We start from the raw sequence: 9517 nt of genomic DNA on the forward strand, positions 1-9517 counted from the left end.
GCAGAGATGTAATACTCATTGGTAATAGTCATTGCAGACAGTGAGAGTTGGCCTGTGCCCTGCCTCTTGCACACCTGTACTGTATGTATACTCACTGGGGACAGTGACAGCTGGCCTCTTGCCCTTCCTCCTGCACACCTGTTTGCCAGGTGAGTGTCTCTCAGGTGTGTGCCAGCCACTCTCACAGAAACCAGCCCCTGCCTACCAGGCCCGATTAAATGGCCCGGGGCCCCTAGGCTACTGTGGTTAATGTGGTGTGCCCCCGTGAGGATCCACAGAAGCAAAGAGTAGAACTCGCACACCAGCAGCCGATGCAATAATTGATTTATTGCTTTACATATGTACAAGTGATCAAGGTGCTACCCAAAAGTGCAAAACGTTTTCGGTCACCAGACCTTCCTCAGTGCTCAGTGCCCCCGTGAGGCAAATTTTGCGCCAAACGTACATACAGTAGACAGATGAGGATAGGACAGGATTCACGTCACATCATGTCACAATTCTGTATTTTTGTTTCACTTGTATCTCTATGTATGATATGGACCATTGTGTCTGTTACAAATAAAGAATTGAGAATTGAATGTTGGCCAATCGGGGGGCCCCCTGGCAGGTGGGTGCCCCGAGGCTGCAGCCCTATCTAGCCTGTGGGTTAATCCGGCCCTGCTGTCTATCTACACTACAGTATACCTGAAGCTACTGCTGGAAGTAAGCCTTTGGACAACAGTGACATCTGCACCGGGGAATCCGTGAGTGAGCGTCTGGCTCAAGTTGCAACTTGCAAAACAATGAAATCATTGTGTGCCTCATCGTGTGATTCACCTGTGAATCCTATCCTATCCCATCCTCTCCTCTTCGCAACCAAAAGAAATAAATTACATCCACGATGTGTAAACCCAGTCACACACGCACATACATACGTAAACAGACAGACAGACAGACAGACAGACACACACACACACACAGACACACACACTTTTTCGAAGAAAATTGTTGGCCCTCCTAATGGACAGTGTTTTGCAGTCCACATTCCACAGTTCATATACAATTTAAAATAAGGGGGAAAAAACACAAATTAAGAAAAAAATAATGGTAAAAAACACACCTACACTGCAAATCCATGCTTCTTAGCAACTTGGAATTGTCTTTTCCTGGTGCACTTCACACAACTGTGTGTTCCTCAATTGTATTTGTCATTAAAACCCGTGAAGACATGGCTCCTGTTATAAATTTGCTGTTACCAGAATGGCAATGACCAAGTTGTAATGTATTACTTCAGGCACTGTGTAATGCCATATAGTGAAGTCTTTTCAACGACTTTTACAGTGTTCCATTGATGGAACAGCATGCATTATGGGGCTACAAACACCAAAACCTTCAAGTGCTGCCTCAAGTTCAACACAATCAAAACAACACTACAGTGCTCATATTGAGACATTTTACAGAGCTGAGTTGGGTTCAGTATTACAGGCTTGTTGCAAATGGGTAGTGTTGTACCTGACAGCTAACGCACAACAGCTATATTCTTATGTAGTCATCATGTCTAACTTTTTTACTCACACTTGACGGAAGTTATACCATCGAAACATGTCAGGTAAAAGGTAAAACTTTTCATGTCTGAGGTAAAAGAAAACATCAAGTGTGATTTGAAAAGTTATATTTGTTCTAAATACATCAGTCTCGTCAAGTGCTTCTGCCCCAGAGTTTGAACAGAATCACTATATTGCTGTGTGCACATAGAGGTATTTGAAAGAGCTGGGTTGGGTTCAACATGACAGACTTCTTGCAAATTGGTAGTGCTGTACCTGAATGCTCACACATTTAAAAAAAAACTTATTCTGCAGCATAGTTTTTTGGTTGTTTTTTCTGCATAAAGGTGTGTCTCTCTCAGCCACCACATCCATCCATCTGGCTGCAATCCCTCCCTACCTGTCCAACAGGTAAGGTGTGAGAGTGCTTGTATGCGAGCACAACTGGGCGTGTATGAATGTGCGTGTGTGTGTGAGACAGAGAGAGAGAGAGAGAGAGAGAGGAGCGTAGCCTGCCCCTCCCCTGTTCCGGTGTGCATAAAAGGCGTCCGTGGCCAGCGCAGGGACACACAGAGGGACTTTGACTCTCCTTTGTGAAGTAAAGCGCCTGCTCTCCGCCGCCTCCTGCTCCAGACGTTCTCTCACTCTCTCCAAACACACACACACCAACAGCAATGGAGTCCGTAAGAACAGTCAGCTACCGCACCAGTTCCAGCCCCGTGGTCAAGAGGGGTTTCACCAGCCAGTCAGCCATCATCCCCGGCGGCTCCTCGCGGGTCAGCAGCGTGTCTATGCGTCGCTCCGGCAATCTGGGCTCCAGCATGGGCGGCGGGTTCGGCGCCGGCAGTATGGGCGGTGGTGGATACGGCGGCGGCTACAGCTCCTTCAGCAGCAGCAGCATGGGCGGCGGGTACGGCGGAGGCTTCTCCGCTCCCATCACCGCCGTCACCGTGAACCAGAGCCTGCTCGCCCCCCTCAACCTGGAGATCGACCCCTCCATCCAGGCCGTGAGGACCCAGGAGAAGGAGCAGATCAAGACCCTCAACAACCGCTTTGCCTCCTTCATCGACAAGGTGAGGCATCATGGGAAATAAAACTTCTTGCTTGCTCCTCCATTGACAAAAATGTTCGGGCTGTGTAGTAGATTACAAATGAGTTCTTGGACCTCCTGTCATTGAAAAAAAATGCATCACGACAAACATCTAGCACCTCCAACATTCATAACTTGAACAGCTGGTGCCACACAAGGTGCCAAACAAGACAGAAATTGAAAATACTAAAGCTACACTTAGATCCTTCATAGAATGATTTATATCTAAATGTTTGGTCATAACAGACCTTTCTCATTGATGTCTCATTGGCAAGTCATTAATGAAAATGTTTCTGCTTGTGTGTGTGTGTATGAGACTCTCTCTCTTCGTAATCACATGGGATTTATTGTTGAGATGCAAGACAGAAGTATGCGTCAGTAAGAGCTGTTGAAGTGCCGTTTCTTAATGTCTGTTAGTGAGTTGTGCATGTTTGCAGCCCTTTAAGTGTCAGGAGCATACCTTACGTCGTGCCACCATTGATGCCAGGAGTTCATGCCACTGCCACCTATAAGTTGCAAACTAAAATGTATGCGGACAGCAGAGTTAGTGCCAGGGGTGTCACCTTTAAAGTGGCACCTACAATGGCAGCACAACAGAATGTATTTGCATCCCCTTTAGTGCCAGGAGGTTAGTGGCCCTTACATAGGTAGTGCCACCTTTAATGTCCAAAGCGTATGCCACCGTTAGCTTTTCAATCAGCTGTGCATGAGGTCGACTACACATTTAGTGCCAGGTGGTGTAACGTTAGTGCCACCTATTATGAGAAAGCCATGCATCAATGCCAGCTCTAGGGAGAGTGTTAGGTCACTGGCACTTTTACAATCAGCCTGCCAAGTATGTGGGCAGCAAACAATGCCAAAGGTGCCACCTTCAATTTGAAAGGCGGACATCATTGCTAGTCAAAGGTGCCAGGCCAGCTCTAGTGATGATGTGCGGTATGTGTTAGTCAGTCAGTGCCCACCATTGGATGCCCATTGCAGGTGGTGGCTCACGCAGGGAGCTCATCTGGGCATGTGTAGACATAAAATATTATGATTATGGCTAGATCCTGTGACCAGTGGCCACACCTGTACAAACAGGGGCGTCACTGCGCTCAGCTAGAGTACAGCATGAGTCATGTGAAGTGAAGTGAAGTGGGAGAGAGAGAGAGAGAGAGAGAGAGAGAGAGAGAGAGAGAGAGAGAGAGAGAGAGAGAGAGAGAGAGAGAGAGAGAGGGTGTGGGAGACTGAATGAACTCAACTAACTTAATAGACGACTTGTTCAATGGGAGTTGCGCACACACACACACACACACACACACACACACACACACACACACACACACACACACACACACACAATTTAAAAGGGGTTGCAGCACATGACATGCATGTGTGTATGTCTATCTGTGTGTGTGTGTGTGTGTGTGTGTGTGTGTGTGTGTGTGTGTGTGTGTGTGTGCGTGTCACATTGCCTGCAGGCAGTCAACAGGACACACCCTTAGGTGCATATCCAAGCCCTTTGTGTGTGAGAGTGTGTGTGGTCAGGGGACACACCTTCAGACTGTTGCCATAAAGACAGACACACCTATCTTTACTGCTAGTGTTTGAATTACTCATAAGACAGCACAGGCAATATTTCACTGATGACAGGGGATTACATTCACACACACACACACACACACACACACACACACACACACACACACACACACACACACACACACACACACACACACACACACACACACACACACACACACACACACACACACACAATGTCTTTCTCAGATACACACCACATGCACAGAAAGTATAAACTCACACAATCAACACATACCAGAACACACAAAAATCAACCCCAGAGGATAAGCATTCCTGGGCTAAATTTGTCACGAATTTGTCCCAGTTGCGGTAAACCATTCCGCTTTGCGTTGCTAAGAGCCGTAAATTCTGGTGTCAAACAAGGTAAACTACAGTAGTGAAGACGTTTATGACGTGTCCATTCGCTGCGACCCCATGTTCAAAAGTGAGAGTGAGATAGCAGAGAGAAAGAGGATATACAGACATATAACCAGCACTGTGTACACATACGCACTAATATATTATAGGCTCAGGCACACATACATGCAAATGTATACTGATGGTGTGTGTGTGTGTGCATATAAAGGCAGTCAGTCACACACAAACTCTGAAATACTATTGCACACAGATAGACACAATTTTTCACATGCAGACATTTGAATGTGCACTCACACACACACCTTCACACTTGTGTGCTCAGACTATTTTGTTAAAAGAGGGTGTGGCTACTGATTAAAAAAAAGTTGTTTACTTTAGCCAAGTTGGTGCTTGCACTGTTTTCTTTCGACTGTCAAGACTTGCAATAAAGCGTGTTCTTCCCCTCTCTTATCACTCCCACTGTTATCTTGTGCAATTACATACAGTATACTCCCATAGGCCTACTGTATGCATTTCAGCTATGTATACCGGACCTATGCATCACCCTAATGTCCACCAGTTAGAATGACGTGGCCAGTGCTAAGTGTTAATTCAACACTTAGAGATTAGAACTTAACACTCTACTCAACGGTCCTACTACTCTTTAAATGTTGAGCTAACGCTGCTAAATGCACTGTATGTGTAGGCTGGCTCCAAACCTGTATCTGAGATGTCGAACAGTCGAGTGACGATGTCGTGCGATCCTTCTCTTCTCAGGTGCGCTTCCTGGAGCAGCAGAACAAGATGCTGGAGACCAAGTGGAGCCTCCTGCAAGACCAGACCACCACACGCTCCAACATCGACCAGATGTATGAGGCCTACATCTCCAACCTGCGCCGCCAGCTCGACGGCCTGGGCAACGAGAAGTGCAAGCTGGAGGGAGAACTCAAGAACATGCAGGGAGCCGTCGAGGACTTCAAGAGGAAGTGAGTTGGTTAGCCTCCTAGCTAATGTCTATGCAAGATATAACAATTACATCAATTACACAGTTACTTACATAATTTATTCTTTGTAATAATTACACAGTAATATCAATGGAAATATGCAAAGACAACCTGTTAATGGTTTATAATGTTCATATGTTAAAACTGATGGTAAGTGTCAGTGTTGTGAGTTTGTGTCTGCTAGTCAACGGAGAAGTCAGTTAGCCAGCCTGCTAGTATAAATTATGCTAACTAAATACAATTACATAATTACTCCACTTGCATAATATAACATAGCAATATTGATGGTATGCAAAGGAAATATGTCAGTAATGAGTTAAGGTGGGCTATGCCTACTAAACTTGATGGAAAGTGTCAGAGTTGCATTTTGTGGTGGCAGAAGCTAATATTTCAATTCCCTGCAGGTACGAAGACGAAATCAACAAGCGTGCCGGTGCAGAGAACGAGTTTGTGCTCCTCAAGAAGGTCAGTTACTCATATTGAAATGTTTTTTTTTTATTGTCAAAACATTTTAAAACCTTAAATATTTTAAAATACATTTCAATAATAAAAAACATATTTTGGCTGATCTTTCACAGGATGTAGATGCGGCCTACATGAACAAAGTGGAGCTGGAGGCTAAAGTTGACGCCCTGCAAGACGAGATCAACTTCCTCAGGGCCGTTTACGAGGCGGTAAGTCATCTTCCGTCATCTTCTTTTTTAAACCACACATTTAGATACATTTTACACATTTGGAGTCTCTATTGTACCATTTTCCTGCACATACCCATTGTTGACTGCAATGTTTTAGCCACATACACACAAACTAGTCTATGCCCCTATGCTGCCTGGCAGGCCGGTTGGTCTGTCAGTTGGAAACCAGTTTGCTTTGCGAGTGTTTGCATGTGACTTAGCTCTGTTGACCTTGTTGCTTAGTTACCAGCTGGACTGCAGACTTCAGCAGACGGGCTGCCATCTTTTCTAGATTCCACTAAATGCAGAAACGGTGCTACTGTACTTTCCCCAGCAGTTCTGCTATTATAAGGATTTGTTTTACTGAGTGTATTACATCTTTGCTGTTACAAAAGTACAGTAATGTATTATTTGGAGTAAGACAACAGTAAAGGAATACAAGTAGATAAATTCCATTCATCAGAAGTGAAAGATAATTTAAATGTACAAATGTAGATAAAATCCTCTGGTCATAATAAAAGGTCTAATAAGTATAAATAAATATAGTTAATTTATATAGATAAATATAGTTTATGCAAACCCAATAAACGTAATTGTTACCCTGTTGTGTGGTCTGCAGGAGCTGCGTGAGCTTCAGTCTCAGATCAAGGACACCTCAGTCGTCGTGGAGATGGACAACAGCCGCAACCTGGACATGGACGCCATCGTGGCTGAGGTGCGCGCTCAGTACGAGGACATCGCCAACCGCAGCAGAGCCGAGGCAGAGACGTGGTACAAACAGAAGGTGAGGATGTTACACGCTTTCTTTAACATCTCTCTCTCTCTACTACACACATGCAAAGAAATACATTACTTCAACTTCAACTTTTCAACTTTATTGTCCTCAAAAGGGGCGATTAAGTGTGCAGCAAGACATAAGCACATATAGACAGCAAGTTCCATAGCAAGTGGCCTTCTTCTTTCCAACAATAACCTGTAAATTTGGCCCTGTCCTGTCCTTTTGTAAACATTTCTCCACTCACCGTTTCTCTTTCCTGCAGTTCGAGGAGATGCAGTCGTCGGCCGGCCAGTATGGTGACGACCTGCGCTCCACCAAGGCCGAGATCGCCGAGCTGAACCGCATGATCGCCCGTCTGCAGAACGAGATCGAGTCCGTCAAAGCACAGGTAAGCGCAACGCGAAACACGACGGAAAACTAAAGACATGGGGTATCCACCTTATTATCCGTGGTTACAAGGGTGGCGCCATTACTATTTTGGTAGCCAAGCATAGGAAAGCGAAACACTTAACACGATGTACAACTGAAGACATGGGGTATAGATTTCGCAAAGAAATTAGATTTTCATCTCCAAATTACAGTACAAGCTTATTGAAATCATGAGCTCATTATGTTTCAATAGAATGTAAGAAAATGGATGTCGAATATACGTATGTTATACATTAGCAATACAATGATTAGCCTCTTTAGCAGTTAGTCGGTTAGTGCTATGAATTCTCCTACAGGACAGTTATTAAGACCCATTCCCTCTCTCCGTTTTTCATAGCGCGCCAACCTCGAGTCCCAGATCGCAGAGGCTGAGGAGCGTGGGGAGATCGCCGTGAAGGATGCCCGTCTGAGGATCAAGGACCTCGAAGACGCTCTGCAGCGCGCCAAGCAGGACATGGCACGACAGGTGCGCGAGTACCAGGAGCTCATGAACGTCAAGCTGGCCCTGGACATCGAGATCGCCACCTACAGGAAGCTGCTGGAAGGAGAGGAGAACAGGTAGAGATTTTTTTTTTTTATGAACAATGTCTACGAACATTTTTTTTAATTACTTGTGGGCTTCTTAGCCTTCAACACAATTGACACAATCGAGACATTCATACATGATTCAGTAATAACTAACGTATCATTTTTTTTAAAAAAATTTTAAACAGACTGACCTCAGGAGGCAACAGCGCCACCATTCACGTTCAGCAGAGCAGCGGTGGAAGTAAGTCAAGTTCATTTCTCTACCACAATCTCTTAAATTAATATTAGTTATCGGAGTAATTGATGAATCATTTTAAAGTGCCATCTCTCATTTCATATTTTTATCATAAAATAGATCAACATACATTAGATGATCTAATCTCATTTAGATCAACATACATTTCATAAGTAAACACATACCATACCATTGCCATACCACAACATACAAACAAATATACAGTAAATACACAGTGCCTTACATTATACATAGCTGGATATCCTAGCTGACCTTAGCTCTTCATAATTGACCTTTTGACCTCCTCTCGTGTCTCCACAGCCCTCTCCAGTGCCGCTGGCGGTGGCTTCGGATTCGGTGGCGGCTATGGCTTCGGTGGCGGCAGCGGTGGTGCCACCATCACCAAATCCTCCGTGGTGTCGAGCAGCAGCTCCAGGCGTTACTGAAGAGACCCCAAAAACATCCCCCACCAAAACCTCACAAAATAACGGCGTTCCCATTCCCAGAGCCAAACTTCCTGTTACCAGCTTCTCCACACTCACTGCACTCACTACAACGCCACATTAAGTTTCTGTTGTTTTGATCTGTGTCTCAGCATTTTAACAGTGGCATAAAATTATACCAAAGAGAGGAGTTTATCGAGCCAATAAAAGGCTATCAAGAGGCCGGTGCTAACATGAGGGTCTGCATTATAGGCCACGTGAGTGAGAGTGTCCTCAGGGTTGTGCTAAATGTTTACAGGCTATGAGGTGACGATACGGGTTAGCCCTCTCCCCAAAGCCCCCATGAGAACGACACGTCACAACTTATCCGGTGTTACAAACTCAGCAAAAAAGTTGTAAACTACTTTTATGTCATACAGTAAAAAAAGCCTGTGAGCATGGGTCAAAAGTACAAGCTCTTGTGGTCTGTGCCCTTGTGGTCTGTCGTCTCTTTCAGTCTTACTGCTGCCATATTCTGCTGTCGAAATAAAATCAAAAGAGAAGTGCTACTGACACCAGGTTTATTTTTGAACAGAACATCACAAGCTCAAATAAATCTGAGATCCAAAGACATCCTTTTGTGTTGTGGTTTATATTTCCTCTTATCTGTTGTGGGTAGTAGTCTATAAGCTGGTTCAGTAGTAAACCAGGTGAAGTTAACCTTGGGGTAGTAACGCTAGTAACGGTAGTATCATCTAGTAGTAGCGCTTGGAGTCCTCATTCTTTAAAGGGACACTGTGTGAGATTTTTAGTTGTTTATTTCCAGAATTCATGCTAACCATTCATTAATGTTTCCTTTTTCATGAATATTTACCACCACCATCAAATTCTAAGTATTCAATTTAACTGGAAAA

The 9517-nt window shown here is 44.6% G+C and overlaps 1 protein-coding gene across 1 annotated transcript; it reads left to right on the forward strand.

Moving 5' to 3' along the window:
- Nucleotides 1–2073: 2073 nt before the first annotated feature.
- LOC134462154 (intermediate filament protein ON3-like) lies at nt 2074–9236 on the forward strand. Its single transcript, XM_063215049.1, has 9 exons — nt 2074–2596; nt 5311–5519; nt 5942–6002; nt 6116–6211; nt 6831–6995; nt 7252–7377; nt 7756–7976; nt 8132–8187; nt 8503–9236. Exons 1-9 carry the CDS (start codon nt 2198–2200, stop codon nt 8625–8627), a joined length of 1458 nt encoding a protein of 485 aa, XP_063071119.1. The 5' UTR covers nt 2074–2197; the 3' UTR covers nt 8628–9236.
- The last annotated feature ends 281 nt before the right edge of the window (nt 9237–9517 follow it).

The sequence above is a fragment of the Engraulis encrasicolus genome, chromosome 14 (assembly GCF_034702125.1).
Source record: "Engraulis encrasicolus isolate BLACKSEA-1 chromosome 14, IST_EnEncr_1.0, whole genome shotgun sequence".
NCBI classification, from domain to species: domain Eukaryota; kingdom Metazoa; phylum Chordata; class Actinopteri; order Clupeiformes; family Engraulidae; genus Engraulis; species Engraulis encrasicolus.

What these genes read in the sequence shown, in the direction of transcription:
- LOC134462154 (XM_063215049.1), top strand. Translation starts at nt 2,198, where the DNA reads ATGGAGTCCGTAAGAACAGTCAGCTACCGCACCAGTTCCAGCCCCGTG. An exon ending in AGTTTGTGCTCCTCAAGAAG is followed by an intron (nt 6,003 to 6,115) that starts GTCAGTTACTCA and finishes GATCTTTCACAG; the next exon opens with GATGTAGATGCGGCCTACAT. An exon ending in TCAGCAGAGCAGCGGTGGAA is followed by an intron (nt 8,188 to 8,502) that starts GTAAGTCAAGTT and finishes GTGTCTCCACAG; the next exon opens with CCCTCTCCAGTGCCGCTGGC.